This window comes from Centroberyx gerrardi, chromosome 6 (genome assembly GCF_048128805.1).
Source record: "Centroberyx gerrardi isolate f3 chromosome 6, fCenGer3.hap1.cur.20231027, whole genome shotgun sequence".
In the NCBI taxonomy this organism is placed as follows: domain Eukaryota; kingdom Metazoa; phylum Chordata; class Actinopteri; order Beryciformes; family Berycidae; genus Centroberyx; species Centroberyx gerrardi.
In genome coordinates, this window is record NC_136002.1 from 29,525,405 (window position 1) to 29,553,008 (window position 27,604).

The window sequence follows — 27,604 nt, forward strand, 5'->3', positions numbered from 1 at the left end:
TTCATTTCATTTTCATTTCATTTATTAATTAATGACCACACTTTGGAATTTGCTTTCGGTACAGCATGGTGGGTAAGCTCAATTCAACAGTGTCAGTAACATCAAACATAGACAGATATCAGCATCACATTAGACACATGACTGGCACAACAGACAATATACACAGATTACCACAAGACAGAAATCACAGACAATATTTACAAGATTGACACAAGAGTTTTACATCTGTCAGGGTTAGTGAGAAGTGTTCAGAGTCCTTATTGCAGTCGGGAAAAAACTGTTTTTAAAACGGGATGATTTGGTGGGCAGGGACCTATAGCGCCTCCTAGAGGGCATCAGTTGAGCAGGGTGAGAGGGGTCAGAGATTATTTTTTTTGCTCTTTTGATCTTCTGTGCATTAAATGTATGAGTGTTTGAGAATGCATGTGTCTTTTTTACACTCCTGTCCTGTTACACCCCTGTCCCCTCACACACACACACACACACACACACACACACACACACACAGGACCCCATCACAGAAGGTGAGGGGTTGGGCCAGCGCCGGGCCGGCCGGCCACAGCTGTTGCCTCGTCTCTCGTCTCTCGTCTCTCGTCTCGAGTGTTGTGATGTACGTTCTTGCCTTTTAGAAACTCACCCGGGCATGGAAGACCCCCCGTGACCAATCAGACGAGGGGACCCCGGGCCCGGCCGGCCAATGGGGACGGAGGTCTGGGTATAAATGCTAAAGTCCATCACCTGGCAGAGTTGGGCAACCCCTACATTTGGTGGACAGGATCTGATCCCGGGATCTGTTACCTCTTTCTTTTCTCCTGAGCAGGTAAAAAAAAGAGAGCAAAACAATGCTTTAGTCAGCCTTTGTCCATAAATCGAGAGGGAATGATTGTGGCGATTTTGGTTTAGAAATATGGACAAAACCTTTCCCTGACCAAACCTCCTGAAAAAGAGAACGCACAAAAGATTTTTAAACCAGTTCCCTGTCAGACAAATTCCTCCATTGTTTTACTCTGGAGCGCTGAAAACCTTTTGTCTCCTTTTTCCTTTTGGACTCCTCTGCAGTTTTGCACATTTATTTTCCTGATATGGAAACTATGTAAATCTACTTTGATTGTTCTCCTGACCTGTCAGCACACAGTCCAGCCTGAAACCTCTTTTGAAAGGCTTGGTGCTTGTGGTTTGTTGGGATGGATGTGCGTAGCGTTAGTCTGCTGAGAACAGGATGGTAAAGTATACGGCAGTTGTGGCTATCTATCAGGAGTTGCTGACGACAGCAGGCCAGGCTTGAAGTGTCTCTTTGAATAGTTCAGGAGCGCTTGATTTAGTCATGGAACTTGTGGAGCCATCAGTGGGACGTGCATGCTTGACCTTTTGGCGTACCAGGTGTCATCGATCCACTGCACCTCAACTATTTGAAGGATTTGTGACCTCTGTCTGCAGGAGAGAGAGAAATAGATATGATGGCAAGCAGTTGTTACTCTATTCCTGACTCCATGTGTCGACTCTGATTGCTTCTGCAGCTGCAGCTCTGTTGAGTCCAGCTCTACAATTAGAAACTTGCAGTAAAGTCATTTGTGCTTGAGAAGTGAATTTGAGTGAATTGGTGTGTGTTGGAGCGCAGAGTTAATATATTATACAACAATAAGTTAGTTAAGTTTTTTCCCCCAATTCAATTTAACTTTATTTATCCCTTGTGGGGCAATTTAAAGGACACAATTAAAAGGTAGCAACAACGTTTAAAAAACGGAATAACCATATCACATATTTGTGTTTTTATGCTATTTAAGTGTGGGCAGAAGTCAGCAGCCATATGCATACGGCTGAAATTATAATAGTTTACAACTGTACAGTGTTTGAAACCATTCTTATTTCAAATTTGTATTGCTTCTGTTACAAAGGTGTTTTTTCTTTGATTGAGGAGGCTGCTGAGGTCGAGTTACACTGAGGCTAAAGGGAGGGAGAGAAGAGAGAAAATCACTGTTGGAGACTGTTTCTTCATGCATGGGGAGGGAGGGGCGCAGGGCGAGCGGGCTATTAGAGTTATTAATAATCTCCGCTGTGAGGGGGAGACAGGTGGTGAGACAGGTGGTGAGACAGGCAGGAAGAAAGGCATGCAGGCGACACAGCTGTCAGAGAGGCAGAGAGACCGAAAGTGTGCCTGCTGATCAGCTGTGAGGAAGACAGCTGAAGAGAGAGAGAGACAGGGAGAAAGAGGGGGAGAGGGAGAAATAGACAGAGAGAGAGAGAGAGAGAGAGACAGGATGAGAAGGTGTCTGCTGGTCACCAGGAGACTCATAGACAAGGCACTTGAGGCACTTGGAGAAACACCCGACAGGACATATGGTATGTTCTGATTGACTATGTTGTGTTTGGGTTGCATCGTTACGTCACTGGAAATAAAAAATGGACGTCTCACAGCCAGTAAAAACTATTCTTTCAAAAAAACCTCCCCTCTCCTTTTAGAGTGCTGCTCCCATATTATTCTTCAGCTTTAACAGAACAAGGCGAGAGTAGCTTGTATTTGTGTGTCCGTTGTATTGGTTGAATATGTGCATGGACCAAAGCCTGAATTTCAACTCTCCTCTCTTATGCTGCAGTTATACCAAATTACTCTACATGTATTGTAGTTGGCAATTAAAGCGATCCTGTTTCTGAACGCATTAAAGATAACACCTCCTCTCCTCTCCTCTCCTCTCCTCTCTTCCCAGACGGAGTAAGAAGTGCAACCATGGCGAAGAACTGCCACAACGATTACAAGATGAAGTTCTCCGTGGACGAGGAGTACCCCGATCTGTCCCTGCACAACAACCACATGGCCAAGGTACCGATCCCACCCTGACATTGTGCCTTTTAACAAGGCATCACACCTTTTCTCAGACAATAAGCACATAGCCGAGGTACAAATCCTATAGTGACGCTGTACCATTTATCTAGGTTTTATCCCTCCCAGTATGGTAACATGGCCATGGTCCAAATCCTACAAAGAGCTCTTTTAGCAAGGCATTACTGTTTTCTTCACAGCATATGAGTGTGCTGGGAGAGTTAGAGTTAGAGTTAGAGATTGTTTTGTTTACATTTTATCTGTAGATTTGAATCTTGGATTAATAATCAGCTCGTATTTCTTTCATTGACATCCTCTCTCTGTTTCCGGAGTGTGAATAGGAGTAGGTTATGTCGCTGTATCATCACTGACTCTGCGTTGTATGTCATGTGCTGTAGGTGCTGACCAAGGATCTGTACAACAAGCTGAGGGGCAAGTCCACCCCCAGCGGCTTCACCGTGGATGACGTCATCCAGACCGGTGTTGACAACCCTGGTAAGAAGCAGCGTGTCATCAGCATAGAGATAAACACACACCAGCAATGATGGGGCTCGCGTTGTGTATATAAATCCACTGGAACACTAGAGGCGTGTGTACACCACTGCATACATTTTGAGTATGTTTGGCCTCATTGGGAAACAAAATGCTAACCCTGGCAGTGTTAGCATCAAGCTCTACCCATTAAACTGCACAGGACTATTGAGCAAATTTTTACATCCGAGCAGAAATAGAGGTGTAGCCATTTTTCTGTTTTCTCTATTGTTATCATACTATATTATACGGTTATATTATGACTGGGAATTTGTCTTGGGGGCATTGGTGCAGAGACATATTGACAACATGCAGAAGTAACACATTACATACTGACACATACTAATACAAGGACAACAGGACTTCAAATCCAGTACAAGGGGAAAGTGTGGGATGCACAACAGTCCGCAGACTCTATCCATCATTCTACAAATATACATAACAGTCTTCAAAGTTTAGACCAGCATTGCAGCACAGTGCGTGGAGAGCGGTAAATTGAACTGGTCCTCCCTCGCGCCCCCAGGCCACCCCTTCATCATGACCGTGGGTTGCGTTGCTGGTGACGAGGAGTCCTACGAGGTCTTCAAGGATCTGTTGGACCCCATCATCTCCGACCGTCATGGCGGATACAAGCCCACCGACAAGCACAAGACCGACCTGAACTTCGAGAACCTGAAGGTACGGAGCGGAGAGGCACATTAGCGCTCACCATAGTGTCATAGTTTGGCACATCTTAAAGGGAATACACCAAGTTTTTGGGAGATCGGCCCGTTGGTCAACTTTCCTCTTAAGTAATGGGAACATAGAGACCAAAGTCATCTATCACAGATTATTGGCTCCTGTGCTCCATGCTAACTCTTCAGCATACACAATGTTGAGTGATAGTTGGCCACTAGCATGAGAGTGAGAAAGAGAGTGGCAATTTTGTGTCAGAAACTGGTCGAATATACACAAAATATAAGAAATACCTGGGACTACTTTCCCTGTTTACATAGGAAGTGAAGGTGGTGGGCAATTGGACATTGTTTACAGCTAAAAACCACGTGGATGTTCACCAGAAATAGTTCCAAAAAAAAAAAATCTGGCTACATCAACTATATTGAGTCAATGATAATTTTTTTTTTTTCATGAATTACTCCTCAAGCCATATAATAAAAAACAAACCAAATTTTTATTTCTAAAAGGCCAGCTTTGTTACTTTACTCTCTAATTTAATGCGAGTTGCCTTCTATCACTCAACATAGCAAATGCTAAAGTGTTAGCATGATAGCGGGTAAGTTGACCAACAGGCCAATCTCCCAGAAACTTGGTGTATTCTTTCAATGAATCTCCAGTAGTAACAAACTACAGTACATTCACAACTGATCTCCACTTACTAAACTAAAATAAACCGTGTAACCGCTCCTCACCTCGCCTGTTTTTCCACCCCCCCTCCCCCCCTTCCGTCCCAACAGGGTGGTGACGACCTGGACCCCAACTACGTGCTGTCCAGCCGTGTTCGTACCGGCCGCAGCATCAAGGGATTCACCCTGCCCCCCCACAACAGCCGTGGCGAGCGCAGAGCTGTGCAGAACCTGTCCATTGAGGGTGAATATCAAACTAATCAGAGTCAATACACCATAAACAACACATATGTGTGTAGATAGCAGATATGTGTGCTACTCTAGTTACTGTGATTAAATAGATCACCCCAATTTTGGAGGGAGCGTTTGGGAACATTCAAAATCATATTGATTGGCAATAAGTATTTGTACTTTTTAGAGAGCTATTACTTTTACTTGAGTGATTTTCCACATAGGTCACTAAGAACCACTAATCTCTTAAAATAACCTTACACTTACATTAATTTACATTAATTCACCCCTTAATTCGTGCAAAATACCCTTAAATTATGGAGTTATTAATGGAGGAGACTCCATAAAACCCCCTTAAACACCCGCTTTATTTTTCACTTTCTAATATAATGAAACTTTCAGGGAGACAGGAACTTTCCCTTAATAACTCATTAATAACCCTGTAAACCATGCACAAAAGGCATAAAAAATCCAATGAATAGATCCCTTAAACACCCATGATAATAACCCTTACTTTTTTAAAAGCTATATTACTTGGATAATTAATGTTTTTTAATGGAGAAATTCAGGACATTTCAGAGATTAAAATGAAGGGGTTTGGTTTCGTAGCAGGTAGTCTTAGTTTTTAGCTGGACACACAGTTCCTCTACTTGAGTAGAAACATTTCAGTGCTCTTTCCACTTCTGATTAGTCCCAGTTGAGTACACATTTCAACTTTCTTCCTTCCTTCCCTCCCGTCAGCTCTGGCCAGTCTGGACGGTGAGTTCAAGGGTAAGTACTACCCCCTGGACGGCATGAGCGACGCCGAGCAGGAGCAGCTGATCGCCGATCACTTCCTGTTCGACAAGCCCGTGTCCCCCCTGCTGACCTGCGCCGGTATGGCCCGCGACTGGCCCGACGCAAGAGGCATCTGGTGAGACACAGATACATAACACACACACACACACACACACACACACACACACACACAGACAGGCCGTCACTGCAGTTACGCAAGAACAGACAATCTGATTACAAACCAGACTGTGTGAGGATTCTTCCTGTTTAGACAATCGTAAAGAGTTAAAAATCATGTAGTGCCTATGTAACACACACACAGACACACACACATACAGTATATACTCAGTAAACAGACCATCCCCCCCCCCCCGTCTAAAATCTCCCATCTGCCCTTCCCAAGCCCAACCCTTAAAACTTTCACCATCTGTCTCTTCCCCCATAGCAATAATACCAAAACCCTGATTATTCCTGTTTTCAAACATCTGGTTAAGTGTACCGTGAATACCACAGCACAGCATGTTCAGCTGCAGCCTTCACTGCCTGTAACAGTGGCTTAATATAATATTCAATACTAATAATAGGCATTTACATTGCCAGGGTTAGAAGTTTGGTTCCCAATAGGCCACCCATACTTCAAATGTATACACTTATGGTACTGTAAAGCATTTTAAGGATAAAAGTGTCCAATTTACTGACATTTACTGAGTTTTTTTTGTGTTTTTTAACATCCAGTGTTGATGTTTTAACCTTTACTTCCCCTCTGTGTATATCGACCAAGTGAAACTGAGCTGGGTTCTTCCTCCCTCAGGCACAACGAGAACAAGACCTTCCTGGTCTGGGTGAACGAGGAGGATCACCTGCGTGTCATCTCCATGCAGCAGGGAGGCAACATGAAGGAGGTCTTCAGGCGTTTCTGCACCGGCCTGCAGAAGGTAACGCACAAGAACACGCCTGCATACACACGCAAGCACACACACACTTTCAAGGGATGCTGGCAAGGACGTTGTCGTTATGTTAGTGATATAGCACCAGTGATGTGGCCAAAATTGAAATCCAAAAGCTGCTGATACTGTAGCCCACATATTCCCACATTCAACCCAACGTCTTGAGTTTTACTGCCGTTTAGTTTCTAGAATCCAATCCCATTTGTTTCTTCATTTTTCATTTACCTCTACTGCACAATCTATATCTTTTCCATTTTTTTTACATGTGCACCTAAATTAACTCTTCTTCATCTCACCTTCCAGATTGAGGCGATCTTCAAGAAGCATAACCACGGCTTCATGTGGAACGAGCATCTGGGCTACGTGCTGACCTGCCCCTCCAACCTGGGAACCGGCCTGCGCGGGGGCGTGCACGTCAAGCTGCCCAAGCTCAGCACACACGCCAAGTTCGAGGAGATCCTGACCAGGCTGCGTCTGCAGAAGCGTGGCACAGGTACGGAAAAACAAAATGGCGACCTGGGTTAGAGGAGAGGCGAGGTACTGGAAATATACTGAGTGTACCAAATATTAGGAACACCTTCCAAATATCGAGTTGCGCCCCTTTTACACAATCCATGTCACATTTGTCTCGAGGCTTGACTCCATCTTTAACTTGTCTACATCTGCACCTCTCCTTCACGACTCAAGTAGAATATGAAAAATGAATATAAGGATCATAGCTTTCACCTGGATTCCCCTGGTTAGTCTATTTTATGTATAGAGTAGTATATACTGGGATATTTACATGTATAATATCCACTGAGTTCTACAGGAAGGAGACAGAGTTTGGGAATTGACTTTTGAGGAATAGGCTAGATTGGAGTTTTAGTTATAAAGACATTTTTCGGGGGCAGAAACAATCTTATTGGTTGAGTTAAACTAAAGCCAAAGAGCCATAGTTTGGGTGCAAGTTGGCTAACTGCAACTTGAATGGCAACGGAGAAAATGGCAGCAACTTCATTTATTCCTTCATGACCATGGCATCATGATCCTGGAAGGTCAGCAGCTAGCTAACTAGCTTACCTAGCTAGCTACAGGCTAGTATGGATAGTTTGAACTTGGAAGGTCAGCTAGCTAACAAGCTAACCTAGATAACTTAGTATGGATAGACTGTATTTTTTGTGCTAGGCTTCATAATATTATCTTCCTCCTCTTGTCTTTCTCTCTGGTCTTCAGTCTAACTTTACCAGAAAAACGTTTTTTATTTGGCTCCGCCCACTGAGGTTTAACTCAACCAATCAGATTATTTCTGCCTCTGAGAACTAAAACTACAATCTGCAATAGCAAAGATCTACCAGCAGGGCAGTTGAGGGTAAATGCAGGTAAACAGGGCTTACGAACCTCTTCATCCGAGTGTAACTGGATGTTTCCACCCGTCAACCTCCTTATTACTATTGGCTAATCCTGGAGGAAGGGGTCAGAGTTCACGCCGCTGCTCTGGAGACTAACCTCCTCCTCTCTCCTCTCTCCTCTCTCCAGGCGGTGTGGACACAGCCTCCGTGGGCGGTGTGTTCGACATCTCCAACGCTGACCGTCTGGGCTCCTCCGAGGTGGACCAGGTCCAGCTGGTGGTCGACGGCGTCAAGCTGATGGTGGAGATGGAGAAGAAGCTGGAGAAGGGAGAGTCCGTCGACGGCATGATCCCCGCCCAGAAGTAAAGCGGACAGACGGGACAGACTACCGATGACTGAATGACTGTCGCTTCTGTGTTTGTTTTTTTTGTATTATAAAAATGAACGGGTAGCCTTGTTGTAAAGTTATATTACCGGTTTCTGCCGACTGGCTACTTTCTGCTTAACCTCTCTCCGTCAAAAAAAAAGACACTCCACTTTTCTCTCCGCTCCTTCCTTCCTTTCCTTATTCCTTACTTTTTACTTTCCCGGCTCTTAACCTTACTCATCCTCTCCTTTCCTGCTTTTTTCTTTTGTTTCCTCCTTTTCTTATTTTCTGTCACTTTAATCATCGCTCTCCCCCATTCTCTCTGTAACATCCTGGGATCAATCTACGCATAGTCCGGTCATGGCTATGTGTACGCACCGAAATGAATGAAAAAATGTTTTTGGTTGTAAAATAAAATTGAACAATTAAATCATGCCCCATGTAACAATCAAACCTACTCTCTGACGCTTTTATTGCGAGAAACACACACAACCATCTGCTTTCGGAGTCATTTTGTAAGAGTAGGTTTCACTTTTTCACTTGGTAAATCACAAGTAAACCCATCTTGGTTCTCAATGGAATCTCACACACACACACATCATACAAGCATAAAACACAAAGCATGGTCAAAGGGATCAAATCCACCCCCAAGAAATCACACGAGACAAAAACATGAAAGAAGTTGAAAGTCTTTATTTTTGCGTCACACATTATTTCCTTGGAGACATGCAGGATTGCAGGTCGATCATTTCCGCAGTTTCAGCCCGTTAAGTATGCTTCATTGATAATAGCGACTGCTTCAAACACACTACAACAGAACTCTAGCCTTAAAGCACACGGCCCTAACAGGATCTACAGGACAGGGTCAGAGGGTCAGGCCCGGCTGCAGACCCCAAAAAAGTTGCACAAAATTAGCCCTAAATCACAGCTTTCACATTTTAAGACATCGGTGGCCACCTGCTGCGACTGAAATCTCCCATGAAGCGAATAAATTCTTGTAGTTGTTTTCTGCCGCACAGGTCACAACATCCACTGTTTCACTTTACTTTTTTCCATTCCAAAATCAAGTGTTTTGTTAGATGTTGCATACGTCAAAAGTATGACAGCTTGGCTTTTGAGTTATGACGATTCAGGTATGTAACAAACGCATCATTTTGGAGAGGAGAATGGCAATACAACAGTACATAATGTGTGTGTGTGTGTGTGTGTGTCTTTCCATCATAACCTCCCAGTCTAGTGGCTGTTTTATAATGAGCAGCAAAAAGTAATTTATAGAGGAATAACCAAGGACCAAAATTTCAAAAGGTCATTCCACCCTGGACTCCAAGCTCCTCCCCCTTTTGCACACTTTTTTGAAATTTCACAATGGCTTGATAACGCTGGAGTCTGGTTGGTTAACAGTCATACACCTCTCAGCAGTAGTGGGGTTCTGATTGGACAACAGTCATACACCTCTCAGCAGTGCTGCAGCCTGATTGGTCAACAGGGTGAAAAGGCTACAGAGTCTCTCCGTGTTGCCGAGGGATTCTGGGAAGGTTCAGAACGTAGAACTTAATGTCATGATGGAAAACGGAGTTAAAATGTGATTAAGTCTTAAAGAGACAGTTCATCATTTTAAATTTTAGTTGGGTGATTTTCTTTGCCGGACATTTGATACTTTGTAGCGGAAAAAACGATCAACATTTGTACCTCGATTTCCTTAAAATGGCTTGCTAGCATTGTCATTGAAGCCAAAGGGCTCATCTAGCTGCAAACTTAAACGATGCCAATAAGCCATTTTAGAGCAAATTAAGGGCAAATGTAGAAATGCTTTCCCTCAAGGTGACAAGTGCCTGATGAAAAAAAAAATCAATAACCAGAATTCAAAATGTAAAGACATCACTTTCAATGGATTTTAAATGTGTGAGATAATTTGGTTTTTTACAGTTTAGCAGAAAATACTGAAACCCTGCCAGCACAATGCACTCCTGGGTAAAAAGAAGGGGAAAAAAAGTGCTCAAAAATTGTTTGACTACAATTCAACAATATTATAAAACAACAATATCAAATGATGAGCTATAACAAAACAAGATAAATGAAGTCTTGATTCTTGGCCTTGTGGATGTATTGCACCACTTGAGGAAAGAGACGGGTGATATTAGGATGCCAAAGTGCTACCAGAATAACTGTGAGGGTAAAACTGCCTACTCCTTTAAAAACCTGAAATGACCCTATCTGGAAAAAAAGAAGAAGCTAACAAGCCTTCATTTGGCAGCTAGAACAATTAAAAATAGACAAAGTGATTTGGCCTGAAGCTGTACACTGAGAATCTGGAGCTGCTTTTAATTATTCTACTGTGAACCAAAACCAAATGAAGCCTTTTTAGTACAGTCCAAGTTTTTTTCTTAACTCTATCCTTGACTGTGTTGGCCTTGTAATAACAGGGCGTCCAACACTGTGGCTGCCCTGCAGGAAAGGACTGAGGGTCTAAACTTCTTGTATTACACAATGTTTTTGTCACGTCAAATTGGAGAAATAAGAGTGTTTATATAGTGGAGTGAACACAGCCGTGCCACCTGACTAGAAATCAAACGCTACATTTGTAGGTGATCAGAAAATTGGATTTTTAACCATTTGTGGCACAGATCTGATCTTCAGAATCCATGTGGATCCTCTCTGTAGATGGGAAGCCCAGTGCAGATGGGCGCTCAATTAAAAAAATAGTAATAAAATAAAGGTCCCATATTATTCAGTTTTCATGATTTTGTTTTCAAATATACTATGGCTCAGGATAAGAATAATGTTCTTCATGATGTTTTGCAAATAAATATAATTTAAAGTTTCATTTAATTTGTTAAACAGAATTGGCCGACAGCAGCAGCTCCTCTAATTCAAATGAGATAAACCTGTTTGAATCAATTTCAAATTTCAAACCCTCACTTTCCAGTTCAGATGCTGCAAACTGGCCTGATTGGACGGATTTCAGGAATTCTTTAGTGAGGGAGCCAATCAGGACCAAGTCCAATTGTGATGCGTTTCCTGGAGCTACACTGAAACTGCATGGAAAAAAAGATGGATTTTTTTAAAATGCAATTCAAATTTAACCACTCAAACAAAATCAAATCTTAACAATGAATGAATTAAACAACTTTGATCATATATTTATATAAATAGAGAAAAATTTGAATTCCTATAATATGGGACCTTTAAAGAATCATGAGGGTGCACCTACTTTGTTGGTGAGATCACTGGTCAATAAAAAACAAAGGAACATAACGTAGGAGTAGAGCACTTTTAAAGGAGCAGAGCATACGATTGATTTAATGTCTCAGAGTAACAGAACTACCCTAAAAAACAAAAATCAGCCTGGGACTTGGACACTAGGCAGCTTCACTTGTCTAAGCAGCACATCTGCCCAGCTGTCAGCACACTGGAGAGAATCCAGTTTGGATAGCAGGCAGACAAAAAGCCAACGAGACGGGACGAACACACATGGAAAGTCCAACTGAATGGTAGAATGGGTTTTGTCAACGGATGGGCAGAAAGGCCATGGTGCTGCGTCTACAGCTTCATTCAGTCTGTCACAAGTCTCTGCATTTCTGCATGTCTCCCTCTGCAGGCCGGAGGTCAGACTGCGCCTCACTTCTTAAATATGCGACTACGTCTGCGTCCGACACAAACAAAAAAAAACAAACAACCGAGGTCAATCACCTGCCCGTTTTAAAAGCGTAAAAGAAAGAAAATAAATCTAATACACAAAAAAATTAAAACATTTCTTTAAATAGCAGCTCTTTAAAAAGGAATGATGACAAATATGATACAATAGGAATAACAATGTCGAAACAACAAATTATCAATCTCCGTCATTCTCCGCATCGCCATTGTTATCATCATCGAATATGAAATTATGAAAAAAATAACAGTTTGACTCCATGGGTTCACATAAGATGGAGGTGGAGGCGTATTCTAAGCAGGGTTCATAGGTCACTGACAGCTCCGAGGTCAAGGGTCATCATAAGTCTGCCGATGGCGGTCTATCCGTGTCTGTGCATCCATCTGTCTGTCCGGGAGTCGTGGCATCAGAAGAAGAGGGTCTTTGGCGGAGGCGAGGCATCGCTAGCCGCATCGGAGGAGGAGGAGCCAAGCGAGGAAGAGGAGACGCAGGGGAGGAGGCGGTGGTTTCTCCCCCCGTCGCTCCTCCTCCTCCTCGTCCCTCCTCGTTCGTCAGCCTGTCCTGTCGGTCGTCGCTCTGCCCCGCCCCCTGTCGCCCTCAGAGCTCCAGCTCTTTGGACACTTTGGTGGCGATGTCTCTAAAGGCTAACGGCGCCCCCCACAGGCGCTTGAACCGCACGCCGCTGCTCTGGCCCGGCCCGCTGGGCAGCTGGCACACCTCGGCCTCGAAGGCCACGCGGGCGCCGGCTGCTCCATGGGTGCAGGACAGGAGGAAAGGCCCGGCCAGGTGGACCTGGCAACCGCAGCCCTGGGCCGCCTCGCGCAGCGCTAGCACCACCTCGGCCGGGTCGCGGGGGCTCCGCACCCTCACATCCCAGCCGCATCGGGGGGTCCGGGGCTCGGCCGCTTTCTGATGCCCAGGTAGATGGCGACTGGAAGGGAAGGGAGGAAGAGAATGGAGGATGGGGGAGGAGGGGGGGGGGGGGGGGGGGGAGAAGGAGCAGGGTTGGAAAGAGGAGGGACGAGGTGAGGATGATATGGGATGATTGCAGAGAAGGTTTGAAGACGGGGGGGGGGGGGCGGAGGGCGGGTAAATAGTGGGATAGGAGAGGGAGGGGTGGGAAAGGGAAGGGCGGAGGAGGAGGTGTGGATGAATGGATGTAGGCAAGTGGATGTACAGATATATGGATGTATGGATAGATGAGTGTGAGTGGATGTGTGAATAGAGGAGTGTGAGCGAGTGAATGCATGATCAGATGAATGTGAGTGGGTGAGTGGTTAGGGAAAGGGGAGAAGAAGAAAAAAAATTAATATCACACATTATTGGGTTTTCACATATACAATCCTACCTAGATGAATGACAGTAAAGACGTGGTATCTAGTCTGAGGATATGGTGTCTTTACTATCAGCTGTTTTTAGATTTAGATTTATTTTGTTGCATACTAAACAGTGGATGCATAATACCAAACAGATATGCAAATCAAACACACCTCAAAGGTATCTTTCATGTGAGTGTGTGAGTTGGGGTGAGCTGGATTAATTATACCAGTCAGCACAATGTTACCTGTTTTCTGAGGACACTGGTGAGGAAAAATTATGAGTTACCCATAAAACATTCACTGTGCAGTATTCATAAAATACTAATATAAAATATAAAATGGTATTAGACCATTTTATGTGAATTCATAATGTACTGTACACGTGAATTCATATAAAAGGCTGTTTGCTCAGTTCTATTACAGCTCGGATATCGTTTTTCAGTTTCTGGCAGAGGTGGGGACTCGAGTCACAGTTATAATCGCTTGAGACTTGACTTGATGCATGAAGAGAAGACTTGAGACTTGACTTGACTTGGGTTCTGGTGACTCGGGACTCGACTCTGACTTGTACTTTGATGACTTGAAAAGGTTTCTAAAGTCTTGACTTGAGATCTTGTGTTTGTGTAAATGACTTAGATTGAAAGTGATGAGATTTGTTCCAGCAGACGACTGAATTTAAATTCTGTTTTCTGAATTTGTATGGAGTGATTGAATTTATTGAAGTTGAAACTGATTATAGAAATCAAACTCATGATGCTCTTACCAAGTTTTTATCCTATTAAAACCATATTGCATTGAAAAGTCCGAGATATTTAGTTTTCTTTAAGATATTAAATTGATACTGGACTCTTGATTTGTTCTGACTTGTTCTACATTTAGACTTGAGACTTGGGCCTCAAGACTTGAGACCGACTTGGGACTTGAGCAAAGTTGACTTGGTCACACCTCTGGTTTCTGGTTTTAACACATGCTAGAATCACGCACAAGACCAACTAACACCACACATCACATCTAAAAACAACAATCGATCTCGACAACCTACTGGTCTGGGAGAAGAGTGTAAACAGGGCAGATTAAGGGAGTAAGTTGCTGTTAAACACAATACAAAATCTTTTATTTTACAGGCATCATCTACCACAAGGATCCATGCCTAGCATCTACAGCCACACCACGGTCAGTTAGCTACAGTTAGCATGGTGCTGCTGCTCCATGCTGCTGTTTACCTGCTGATTTTAACCTGAGACTGAGACTGAGCCTGGGCTGCGGCTGAAGCAGCTGAGGCTGAGAGAAAGTAGACAAGACCTTTAGTAACATGCTGTACAGCCGGCTGAGTGGAGAAAACCCTGAATTAAAGTAGACAATGAGAGTGCCAGACTTTAATAACACCTTCTGCATAATCTCAATAGTCTCAAGGCTGGAAAACCGTTGTTTAACATCCCACATGTACATTTACACTCCATGACTGTGGTGAGTCAAAAGTTGAGTTCAATAAGGGATCAGATCTTTCACCTGAGTTCACCTGGTTGGTCTATCTTATGTTAAAAGCAGGTGTTTTGTAAACTCAGTGTCTGTAGAGACAGCACAGTCATTTTTTAATGACTATTCATATCTTTTCTAGGATGTAACCCATATCCAACACCAAGAGAGAGTGCGCAGAATAAATAAAACAAAAGACATCACATCTGTGTTCGTACCTACACCTCTCCCACTTATTTCAAACGCACTTCGGTTACAGTGTGAGACTTTCCGTCGTCGTGTATCACTAACGCTGGCTCAGCAGTTGTCTGAGGTGAACGACGTAAGCTTTACTTGAAAAAACGTGACTCCATGCAACTTTTTGCTGTTCACACTGATCAGAAAACATCAGATCTGTGTCACACTGTCTCACATGGTGACACTTTGAGCTGCAGTGTGAGCGGAGCCTGTCCTGCAGTGTGTGTGTGAGGTGTTTTCCTCGTACTGTGTGTGTGTCAGTAGCTACACACTGTGAAACTCTGCAAGGTGCTGCTTTGTCTCTATTCATAGTATTCTGTCCCATCACCACACGGCCATCTTGGTAGGAAAATAACAGGTGATTGTTATCAATTAATAGGTATGACAGCCACAGCCAATGAGGTGTGTAAATGGTAAAGCACCAAATTGATAGGAAATGCATGTGACATCATGGGAATACTATGGATACAAATGCTACCATGACAAATCCCTGTGCCTTTACTGTACTTGGAAATTAAATTGATTCTGATTCTAATTCTGATTCTTATTATCTGCAGTGTACTACTATGGAATTACACTGAGACTACACTACTTGCATTAAAACTCATTTTACTTAACTTATTTCCTCTGTACATGCATGCAGCACAAACATCTTGTCTCATTGAAGAGTTTTCTGTAACCTAAAGGCCTTTAACATCTGTAATGTCGTTGTTAATGTGATGGGTTGGCAAGTGAAATGTCAGGATAAGAGTTCTGCCTGTAATGTTGGAGATACATGAACTGAAGCTTGTTCTACTGTTGCACTTGATGTACCGTCAGTCTCTCTGGTAAACAGAAATGTAAACATGGACTCACCTTGTGACCGGAGATCTGCTGATTCTCTCAGGTTCGTCTGTGACCCTCAAGAAGAAGACAAAGATCCCCGTTAGGAATGAATCAGCCCATCACATTCACCACCCCCCGCCCCCCCCCCCCCGCAGCCCTCCCCACCTCCTGTTTTAAATGCTCCAATCAACAGCAAGGCCCACGTCAACCAATCACGACACAGAACACAACAACGCATCTTCAAATCACGGATGGATCGTCATCATCAAGCCTACACTCACTGCGCCGGATGGATACGAGACAACGAAACGTCAAAGTCACCGACAAAACAGAACAGAATGAGGAGGAGAAACGAATGTAGGGGGAAGTGAATCCAGACGGACAGGAAGGAGCTGTGTGCATGAGCCCAGGAAGACCCAACACACACTAATGCAAATCTAAGGCCAGTAAAGGCACAAATTAGCCAGTTAAAGCAGAATACCAGAGTCATTTTTCAAGTTATAGCCCATTTACTTCTGTCTAACATCTAGTTTACATTTCCCCTAATCATTTTGCAATTGCATTATGGATGTAATTCAATTTTTTAAACTTTTACTCTTCATTTTAACTTCAAACCTGTCAAACCTATTTTGAAACTGAACTTTAACTGCTGTCCCGGCTAACAATGACGCCCTAAATAAAAAGACATGAATGTGACAATAAAGTTTGTAAGGTGACATGTTGCTGAGGGATTATTGGGTCAACCTGCCTTAAAGAGCTGCTGACACTAAAAGAATTTCATTAGTCTGGGTTTTCAGTAGAGAGTTTTAGTGTCACATGATGGTCTAAATGCTGTTTCAGATTAATTCAGGGAGGAAACACTCAATACTTATAAATACAAATTTAAAGATATTGCACATTGGCACAAAATATCATCCATCGGCGACTTCAAAAACACCGGTATCTGCCTTTAAAAACTACTATCTTCTAACTCTATATGTAAGCTCTTCTTCTTCTTCAGCTCAAAGGACAGATGATTGGGGCCACCCACATTAAAAATGTATCTACCCATGATGCTGTGGGGCATTTTGGATAAAATCGTCTACCAAACAGCATGTGTTCCACCCAACAGGCTGCCATATGCCCATGTTGTTGAGTTTTTGGCTGCTGTAGTGCACTTCCCCTTAACGGCCACCAGGGGCTGCTGCTGCTGTTGTCTGTCTAGACTGAGGGCCGCTCTCCCACCAACCTGGCAACCCGAGCACCAGTCCAGGAACTGGGAGTGGCCTGGAGGAGCGAGCAGCGAGATTTCATTGATAGATTTTGCCCGGAAGCGAAAGCTTACTTTAATGAGGCCCTAATGCAGCTGTGATGGACGACTGCCTCAGTACTGCGGCTTTAATCACATCAGAACACATTATTATTATTATTAATCTTCAGACTCTGTGTCTCAACCTGTTGCCTGTTGTTGCCTAATGTCCCACCCTTCTTAAAGGACAGGGAGAAATCACAGCTAATCCACACAAATGATCAGTGGGATGGGACACGCCTCACTGTTTAAAAATGAGTCCGAAATATCTGCAGGGGAATTCCTGATGGAATAAGAACGCTAATACTCTCCCCATTGACTTTTTTGGGGAAGATTTGACTCTTAACCCTGTTGTTTTGTCGACAAAGTAGATCCTCTGAATTGTGACTTTTGGCACACTGAAATATCCTTTTGTGTGTGTGTGTGTGTGTGTGTGTGTGTGTGTGTGTGTGTGCCCTTTCATTCAACTGACTAGTATGAGACGTTTTAAAGTGACACCTTGACAAATCTTAAGTCAACATGCCTGTCAGGAAAGTTAACACATGTGCCTGTGAGTTTACCTGCTGTATGTACAGTAGTATCTGTGTAAGTGTTTTGTGAATGGAGAATGGGAGGCGTCCCGTCTGGGGGTGTGTGTGTGTGTGTGTGTGTGTGTGTGTGTGTGTGTGTGTGGGTGAGGAATGTGCATGAGTAACTCTCTCTCCTCCCTCAGCAGCTACTGCCAAGGTGCTCTTGAGCAAGACGAGTGGATTAATAAAGATTGAAAAAAATAAAAAATAAACCTCTGTATTTTGTGAATGTGAAAGAGTAGGAGGGAGTGAGGGAGAGGGAGAGAGAGAGAGAGAGAGGGTGAGAGAGAGAGGAGGAAGAGAGAGGGGAGGAGGGAGTGAGAAAGTGGGAGAAAGAAAGAAAGAACGAAAGAAAGAAAGAAAAAAGAGAGAAAGGGAGAGAAAGAGAGAGGAAGTGAGGGAGAGAGAGAAAAAGGGATAAGAAGAAAGGGCGAAGTGAGAGAGGAGGAAGAGAGAGGGGGAAAGAGAGAGAGTGAGAGAGAAAGTGGGAGAAAGAATGAAAGAAAGGAATTAAGAAAGAAAGAAAGAAAGAAAGAAAGAAAAAAGAGGGAGCGAAAGAGAGACAGGAAGTGAAGGAGAGAGAAAAAGGGGAGAAAAAGACAGGGTTAAGTGAGAGACAGAGAGGAGGAAGAGACAGGGGGAAAGAGAGAGAGTGAGAGAGAAAGTGGGAGAAAGAATGAAAGAAAGGAATTAAGAAAGAAAGAAAGAAAGAAAAAAGAGGGAGAGAAAGAGAGACAGGAAGTGAAGGAGAGAGTAAAAGGGGAGAAAAAGACAGGGTTAAGTGAGAGACAGAGAGGAGGAAGAGAGAGGGGGAAAGAGAGAGAGTGAGAGAGAAAGTGGGAGAAAGAATGAAAGAAAAGAATTAAGAAAGAAAGAAAGAAAGAGAGAGAGACAGGAGAGAGAGAGACTAGACAGAGAGAGGTTACCAGTGTGACAGAACAATCAGCTTGTATCTTAAGAGGAGGATAAATCCTGGTTACATAACTAATCCTGATCTGTCGCTCAGTCAGTCGCTCGGTCAGTCGCTCGGTCAGTCAGTCGCTCAGTCAGTCAGTCGCTTAGTCAGTCACTCAGTCAGTCGCTCGGTCAGTCGCTCAGTCAGTCGCTCAGTCAGTCGCTCAGTCAGTCGCTCAGTCAGTCAGTCGCTCGGTCAGTCGCTCGGTCAGTCGCTCGGTCAGTCGCTCGGTCAGTCACTCGGTCAGTCGCTCGGTCAGTCGCTCGGTCAGTCGCTCAGTCAGTCAGTCGCTCGGTCAGTCAGTCGCTCGGTCAGTCAGTCGCTCGGTCAGTCAGTCGCTCGGTCAGTCAGTCGCTCGGTCAGTCAGTCGCTCGGTCAGTCAGTCGCTCGGTCAGTCGCTCGGTCAGTCGCTCGGTCAGTCGCTCGGTCAGTCGCTCGGTCAGTCGCTCGGTCAGTCGCTCGGTCAGTCGCTCGGTCAGTCAGTCACTCGGTCAGTCCCTCAGTCAGTCGAAGGGTTAACTCACCTGAACTCAGTTTACCCATGCAGTGTTTTAGCCTGACATACACACATAAACCTAACATCTTTAATCTTAAATTAAAGAAGAATGGTATATATAATGGTATGTGAAGCCCTTTGAGACTTGACTGTGATAAAGGGCTAAATAAATACAAGACTAGACTAGACTAAATTCATAGTATAGATCACACCAAACTGATGTGAGTTATGAAGATAAGTTCTTTTAAGTGTAAAGAAAGGATAAATGAATGATTTTAAAGGGGCAGGTACTATAAGTTTACTATACGTTTTTTCTTGTTCCTTTCCTTCCTTCCTTTTCGGTCATAGTACGTAGATATACTGTATGTCTGTGTATATGGATATATGTATATAAATGACATTAGAGTTGAATATTTTGTGTTTATAATGTATATGTACATACTTTGTTATGCTTGAGTTGGATGATCGTGGTCTACTGCCATGAACAAAATAAAAAATATCAATCGATCAACTTTTGTGGAAATATAACTGCTTTTTTTTTACTCAAAAAACAACATGTCTTGTGGCTGCAGTGCATTCTGGTCTATGGAGGCTACGGTCTTCCTCCTCTTCTACGATGGATTTCTCCCTGTATGATTGTTGAACGTCTCTCGGTGCAAAATGGCGGCTCTAGAAAGAAGCCCTCGCTCTTTGATTCTGAGGGACTGACACCAAAACCTGACGTTTACCGCTGACGTTTTAGATCGCTGAAACATTTTCTCCCATCAAAAATTGTAGTTGTAGCCGGAAATATCTCAATGTGACGTCACATCGCCTACGTTTGACCAGTTATCCACGGGAATAAAAAAAAAAAAAATACACCACCAAACAACAAAATGGACCCAGGAATGCAGGGTGTATCACCAATAGCTGGTTTTAGGGTGGATGTCTGGGTTGGGAAAAGCTTTACTAAAGTCCTTACACTGTAGCCTCTCTCTCTGCTCTTCTTCTTCTACCCCCTACCTCCGTCTGGTATAAAACACCATCCCCCCCTTTCCTGTCTGTCCTGGATCCTCCGCTGCCACACATTCACAGCCGAGCTGCACAGGACTGCTGATTTGTTAACAGCAAGGGGAAACATATGGTGTTGATTACATGACTCAGACTAGTACACTTGAGTTGCAAAGAACTCTAGTTCTCCAGGGAACGCGCACACACACACACACACACACACACACACATCTTCATGAGGTTGTTTATTCTAAAAACAAGCTGTGTGATTGTAAGGGAGTGTGTGTACAGTATGTGTGTGTGTGTGTGTGAGAGAGACTCGGGATTTCTGCTGACATAGGCTAATGGACATTTCATCGCATTATACCTAATGCACATAAATCAATTAAAAACATATTTATTTCTCATGCTCTTCTGCGTGTTCTACCATTCAGAGCTGTAATCTTGTAAAAACACCAGATACAAATATGAACAACATCTAAAAATTCAGACACTAAACCGAGCCCACCCTTTATTGTTTCAGAAAACTATTTCTATTTTAAAGCAGGTAATGCTGCTGTTCCACCTACAGCCTCTAGTGGGAGCTAGAGCACAGCCCAGCCAGCAGAGAGACAGACAGACAGACAGACAGACAGACAGACAGACAGACAGACAGACAGGTGCTGATTGGAGTTTCTGCTGTACATACACTTCTTGGAGACAGAAATAATCTCATTGGTTGACTTAAACCTCAGGGGGCGGAGCCAAAGAATGCCAGTTTTTCTTGGTAATGCTGCGGTCACGTCACATCGGAAGAAGCGCCCCCCATTCATCCAAAATAATTTGTATTTATGAATTTTAAATTGACCATAAAGGAACTGTAGCAGACACTACTCGCTTTTCGTGAGTAGGGTTGATTGTATTGCTGCTGTGAATATAGCTGATAATTGTGATTTTTATTATCTTGGACTGACAACATTGGTGGATTCGCTGCAGTGTTTGCTGCTTGTGTTGACCCCAAGTGGGAGATGCTGGAGCCCACGAAAAAATCCCACATCCTACTTAATTACCACTAAAGGCTGACATGAATGTTTTTTCCCAGTCAGCAGGCTGTATTTCTGGTAAATCCACCATAACATGACCGCAGCATAAGCAACATTAGACTGAAGCCTTGTGAAAAAGAGGAGGCTGCTAATATGAGCCTAGCACTCTTGCTAATGTTTTTTTTTTATATATTTTTTTTTATTCAAAACATAATTGAGAAGACAATAATATAATAACCAAGACACTAAAGTAAAACATTAACAAAAACGCTATGAATAAAATAATATAACGTAAAAAAAACAATAACACGCTATGTACAATTAGTAGCTCAGGAAAAGCCCTGCAGCAGTATAGCAGCCACACCAGGCTCTACATAATTCAGAAAGACTTCCCATATTTTAAAGAAAGCATCCATTTTAGTATGTAAAATACATGTGAGGTATTCTAATGGTACTAAATCAAACAAAACTCTCTGCCAGCCTTTAACTGTTGGTACTTTGTCATTAACCCACTGTAACAGAATGTTTTTCCTTGCCGCGAAGGTAAGGATACAATATAATCTTTTTTTATTAATTGATTTTATACCCTCGCCTGGAAGGCCCAGTATCAAAGACACTGGGTCCAGTTCCAATTCTAAACCCAATATTTTTTCCATTTCATTTAACACATTGGACCAATATAGTTGCAATTTACGACAAGACCAGAAACAGTGGGTTTAAGTACCAATATCTGTTTTACATTTAAGGCACATGGAAGAAAAAGAAGAGTTAAAGTAGTGTCTATGGTTAGGCGACATGCATTCTGTGTAAAATTTTGAACTGTATTGCTAATGTTAACTAATGCTAACTAGCTAGGTTAGCTAGTTAGCCTAGCTGACCTTTGAAGTTCAAGCTAGCCATACAGCTATCTAGGTAAGCTAGCTGCTGAGCTTCCAGCATCATGAATGGTCATGAATGAATGAAAAAAAGAAATATATAAATGCATTTATATTATTATTTATATTTTGACTAGAGTTCCTTCTTTGCCATTCAAGTTTACCAGTTAGCTAGGTTGTGCTTCAACAAACTGTGGTTCTTTGGCTCCGCCCACTGAGGTTTAAAGAGCACATCAGCACTAAATCATACAGAGATTAAAATCATTGTTGCACTGCTCTCTAAGGGTTGAAGCATGTTGCACTTCTGGTCACACCAGTCAGTGATGTCAGCAGTTCATTTGCCTTTGACAGCTGATGCAAAACACCCGCTTGCTTTGACATCACTGATCGGGGCGTGGCCAGAAGTGCCACATGCTTTAAATATTCAACAGTGCAACAATGATTTTCTGCCCTATATGATTTAGTGTTGATTTGCTCTATAACCCAACCAATAAGATTATTTCTGCATGTTTGTATAACTGAAACTCCAGTCTGTGACGGAGACAGTGAATGAGGGGCAGAGGGGATGACAGGGCACCGGCAGTCAGGCAGACAGGCAGACAGGCAGGCATATAGACAACAGACAGAAGCAGCCAGAAAACATGGGAAAGGAAGACTTACTAACTGTTTTTGTCCCCTGTGGGAGGGTGCAGCCCGACATGGACTTGTTTGAGCTCTGACGTTTAGAGGGGTCAAGAGTGACCCTAGGAAGAGAGAGAGGAAGAAGAGAAGGAGATGGAGAGAGGAACGGAAAAGGAAAAACACAGCAGAGTAAGAAATAAGAAAGACAGAGTCAACGAGAGAAAGAACGAGGAAGAAGAAGACAAAGTATAGATAATGAAAGACAGTAAGAAACATAGGTAGAAAAGAGAGAGAAGTACAGATTATATGATTCAGGTAAAAGAGGGATAGGTGACTGGCAAGGAAAAGCAAAAATCGTTAAAGAAACAAACAAACAAACAAACAAAGCAACAGTAAACAGCCCAGAAGAACAGACTGTGAAAGAGATAAACAGCAGACCTGGGTCAAAAAAGACTCTTAGCGTTTGTTTCCACCTGCTGAGAGTACCACATGGGTGGGGTTAACAGCATGAGGACAGTTCATCAGCACAGTACCAGAGAAGCATACACAATCGACTTTCAAATACTTTAAATACTTCATTGTCTAAACTTTCTGCCACTCATCGTACTGTCCAATGTGGCAAAACACATTCATCTGGTGCTTTACGCATACAAAACAAACGCTAAGAATGATTTGCAAATGGACCTAGGTCTGTCAGTGAAGGAAAAATATTGTAAAGAAGGGGTTTTGAAGCCTGTAAAGGTTAATTATTAGAGGAGGAAGCCTGACAGGTTAGTACTGGTTAAGGAGGAGAGTGGTGAGAGGCAGCAACTTTCAGAAACAGCTTCAGCTTCAGCTTCCAGTCACAGGCCTGTAAACACAGCGCAGGCAATCCTCTATCTTTACTATCTGAATATGGACGGTTAATGTCAGTCATTTATATGCTTGTTGTGACTGAAAACATTGAATTTCGAGAATACAATTGTTAGGAATATCTGCAAATGTCTGAATGAGCTACAAACATTAAAACTACAACTCGGCTATTCTATCAATATATTAAAAAGAAGCTGATTAGTGTCGATGCACTCCATCGTGTCTTGATTTCTACCAATTATCATCCTTCCTCTTCCTGTTTCACCTCACCAGCCCCACCCAAAACCACAGTAAACCCTATCCAGTCCTGAAACAAGCTCTAAACCATCAGTAGGAACCATTTAGGATTGTACAGGCTGTAGAGGAACCTCCTTCTCCCTCCTCCTCCTCCTCCACTCTCGGCCTCTCCTCTTACCTGCGGGTCAGCTTGGAGGTGAGCTTGCTCAGCAGGTTGGTGGTGGTCCGGGTCCGGGCGTGGGGCAGGGGGCTGGCGTCGTGCGACAGGGTGGGGGAGGTGGGCGGGGCGTGGGAGGGGGGCCGGCGGTCTCTGATCTGCCCGCCGTGGAAGGTGCTCCTCACCGTGGATCCCCTGGTGAGGCGGGAGGAGGGCGTGGAGGAGGAGGAGGAGGCGACGCCCGAGGCACCGGCGATGCTGTGGGTGGAGGGGGAGGCGGGGGGGAGGCGGTGGGAGGTACTGGAGGGAGGAGGGGGAGGAGAAGAGAACGGCAGAGAATCAGAATCACTTCAATAAGTACAATAACTGTGCAGGAACTTGGTACATTGGTGCAGAGGAATATCGACAGCTTATGGTACGTTTTCACCATTTCTGTAGTTTCCACACTTCCCATTCATTTTCTACGTATGCGGCCGTGCAATGCATTCTGGTAGCGAAGCAGTTGAGTTTCCCATTGGCGGTACATCACGTTGGCCGCTCCACATTTGCATAAAGTTGAGGTCTAGTCTTTATGCGAATCAGGGGCGTCCGAAGTGACTCGCCACCTCTCAAAACTCCCGAACCTCGTGAACGAACTTTGAAAATAGCCTCTGAAGATCTAAAATGATTCAAGATTCAGCAGCCACATGGATAATTTCTCACTTCAAATATTTTCAGAAAGATTTCGGTGGACTAAGAGAACGTTTCTGAACAAGCCGCCATTTTTTTCCCAGTTTGAAAACCGGAGACAGAAACCAAGCACACTGTGATCAACTGGAAATGCAAGTAATGAAATACAACATGAGAAAATTAAACGGTCCCCGGTCCCTCACATGTTTTGGTGGAAACGACACAATTTGTGGCATTTGCGTTACTTTCTTTACTTTGTGGACTAAATATCACCAAATGTAAAGAATCCGAATACTTCTGTTTTATTTCATTAAAAAAAGAATAAGATCTCTAATAAGTACATTTAAGATATTTTAATACTTTTTAACGACTTAAATTTAGCAAATTTAATTTAAGACTTTTCAAGCACCCATGGATACCCTGAGAAAGGAAATTTAACAGGGAAAAATGGAGAGAGAGAGAGAGAGAGAGAGAGAGAGAGAGAGCGCTGCCCTCTGAACCATGACCACCAGCTTTTCTCTAATCTCTACAAAATGACCCAAAACGCTCTCTCTCTCCCCACCGGGCCCCACTCATCTTTCTCCCCTCCCCTCCCCTCCCCTCGCCCAATTCCCCTCTCTTCATCCGGCACTCACACTTCGTCACACCTACGCACACACACACACACACACACACACACACACACACACACACACACACACACAACACCTCTCCGACCCTGACTCCCTGGCTGGCTGGCCGGCCTCAGGCTGCTTTTCATAACGCTCTAGATAACACTCACACACCGGGTTCAAGTGGGGCAGAGCCATTAGACGGGTTAAGTTGATGCACAGCCGCTGCGGAGCGAAATCGTTTAACGTCAATGCGAACTAGCTGACGACTGCAACTCGCAGCTGGGGCATGCTGGGGGATGGAGGGATGAGAGGGGAGGAGAGGAGGGGAGAGGGATAAGAGGGAAGAGAGGAGAGGAGAGGTAAGAGAGGATAGGGGAGGAGAGGGAAGAGAGGAGGGGGAGGAGAGGAAGAGAGGGAGGGGGATGAGAGGGGAGGAGAGGAGGGGAGAGGAAAGGAGAGGGATGAGATGGAAGAGAGGAGATGGAGGGGAGAGGAGAGGGATGAGAGGAGAGGGATAAGAGGAGCGGGGAAGAGAGGAGGAGAGGGGAGGAGAGGAGAGGAGAGGGATAAGAGGAGAGGGGAAGAGAGGAGGAGAGGAGAGGGAAGAGAGGAGAGGAGAGGAGAGGTAAGAGAGGATAGGGGAGGAGAGGGAAGAGAGGAGGGGGATAAGAGGGAAGAGAGGAGAGGGGTGAGAGGGGATGAGAGGAGAGGAGAGGGAAGAGAGGAGAGGGATAAGAGGAGAGGGGAAGAGAGGAGGAGAGGGGAGGAGAGGAGAGGGATAAGAGGGAAGAGAGGAGAGGGATGAGAGGGGAGGAGAGGAGGGGAGAGGAAAGGAGAGGGATGAGATGGAAGAGAGGAGATGGAAGAGAGGAGAGGGATAAGAGGAGAGGGGAAGAGAGGAGGAGAGGAGAGGAGAGGGATAAGAGGAGAGGGGAAGAGAGGAGGAGAGGAGAGGAAAGAGAGGAGGAGAGGTAAGAGAGGATAGGGGAGGAGAGGGAAGAGAGGAGGGGGATAAGAGGGAAGAGAGGAGAGGGGTGAGAGGGGATGAGAGGAGAGGAGAGGGAAGAGAGGAGAGGGATAAGAGGAGAGGGGAAGAGAGGAGGAGAGGGATAAGAGGGAAGAGAGGAGAGGGATGAGAGGGGAGGAGAGGAGGGGAGAGGAAAGGAGAGGGATGAGATGGAAGAGAGGAGATGGAAGAGAGGAGAGGGATAAGAGGAGAGGGGAAGAGAGGAGGAGAGGAGAGGGGAGGAGAGGAGCAGAAGGCTGGATGAGGAGTAAACAAATGGTAGAGGAGAAAAGGCAGGTGAGAGGATAGATGGGTGTTAAAGTGGGGAAGAGGAGAAGTCAGCAGGGAACAAATTACATTTAAGCCCCTACCTCACACACAGAACTGGTGAGATTAGTGAAAGATCGTAACAATGTAACTCAGTTCATTTTAACAGAGCTACTTTTTCAGTAAGTAATTTGACTTAAGTCAATTTCAGCAAAGTAACTACTCGAGTCAGATGTTTCTTTCCACCCCTGGAAGTCAGGCATGTATGTGTGTGTGTGTGTGTGTGTGTGTGTGTGTGTACTGAACCGTGCTTTGTGCTTATGATGTGTTTCTTGTCTCCTTCAACAGTATGTCATTGTATGAGGTCACTCATCTCTGCGTCAGCATTGTGTTTGTGTATAGGTGAGTGTGTGTGTGTCTCTGTGTATAAACTTGTTACATGCATTCATAGCAGTGTGTAATGTGTGTACTTGCATGTGTGCACTATGTATACACACACATAGTTGCGTAAGTGCATTTCTAGTGTGTGTACTGTATATATGTACTTGTGTCACTATATATATATACAGTATATATATATAAGCATGTTGTGTATTCCCAGTGCATGTGTTTGTATCCTGTGCACTTACACCACTATATATGTTATGTATATTTTCATTACGTAAGTGTAACCATGTATGTGTGTGTGTGTGTGTGTGTGTGTGTCCATGCACGTCTGTGTTCCATCAGCCAGTCTAGCATGGCATCACATTGACAAGCCCTCTGAGGCAAGTGGAGGGTTGCATTGGCACAGTGCCAGTCCTCATTTCATCCTTTTGCCCCCCGCCCCCCCCCCCCCTCTCCATTACTCCCACCTTCCTCCCCCTCTACCTCTCACTCTTCCTTGTCCTTGCATGCTTCCCCTCCTCCAAAATTCAAATAGTCAGGCGGCGGCCACACTGATCCGTTGTGTCTGTCCATCTATTTCAATGAATTTCCAATGAGAGCAGCGGACAGGGCCGATGATGCATCCATCTGTCAAATTTCAACCCAGCTGGGGTTCGTCACCGTCCATTTAGCCAATCAGAGGCGTTCCTACGTTTTGTTTTGGAGAAAATAGCGGCGAACACAGAGAACAGCAGTCCGACCAAAA

The 27,604-nt window shown here is 44.2% G+C and overlaps 2 protein-coding genes across 2 annotated transcripts in view; one reads left to right on the forward strand and one right to left on the reverse strand.

Annotated features, from left to right (window-relative positions):
• Window positions 1-756: 756 nt before the first annotated feature.
• On the forward strand, window positions 757-8,792 carry ckmb (creatine kinase, muscle b). Its single transcript, XM_071906650.2, has 9 exons — window positions 757-820; window positions 2,706-2,818; window positions 3,217-3,313; window positions 3,873-4,027; window positions 4,804-4,936; window positions 5,665-5,836; window positions 6,512-6,635; window positions 6,951-7,140; window positions 8,166-8,792. Exons 2-9 carry the CDS (start codon window positions 2,726-2,728, stop codon window positions 8,342-8,344), a joined length of 1,143 nt encoding a protein of 380 aa, XP_071762751.1. The 5' UTR covers window positions 757-820; window positions 2,706-2,725; the 3' UTR covers window positions 8,345-8,792.
• A 226-nt stretch (window positions 8,793-9,018) lies between these two features.
• The window catches only part of mark4b (MAP/microtubule affinity-regulating kinase 4b), a 72,065-nt gene continuing 53,479 nt past the window's right edge, over window positions 9,019-27,604 (reverse strand). Inside the window, 4 exon segments of the mRNA XM_078284114.1 lie at window positions 9,019-12,928; window positions 15,885-15,921; window positions 22,710-22,792; window positions 23,938-24,216. Of these exon segments, the coding sequence (XP_078140240.1) occupies window positions 12,595-12,928; window positions 15,885-15,921; window positions 22,710-22,792; window positions 23,938-24,216 (733 nt within the window). The 3' untranslated portion in view covers window positions 9,019-12,594.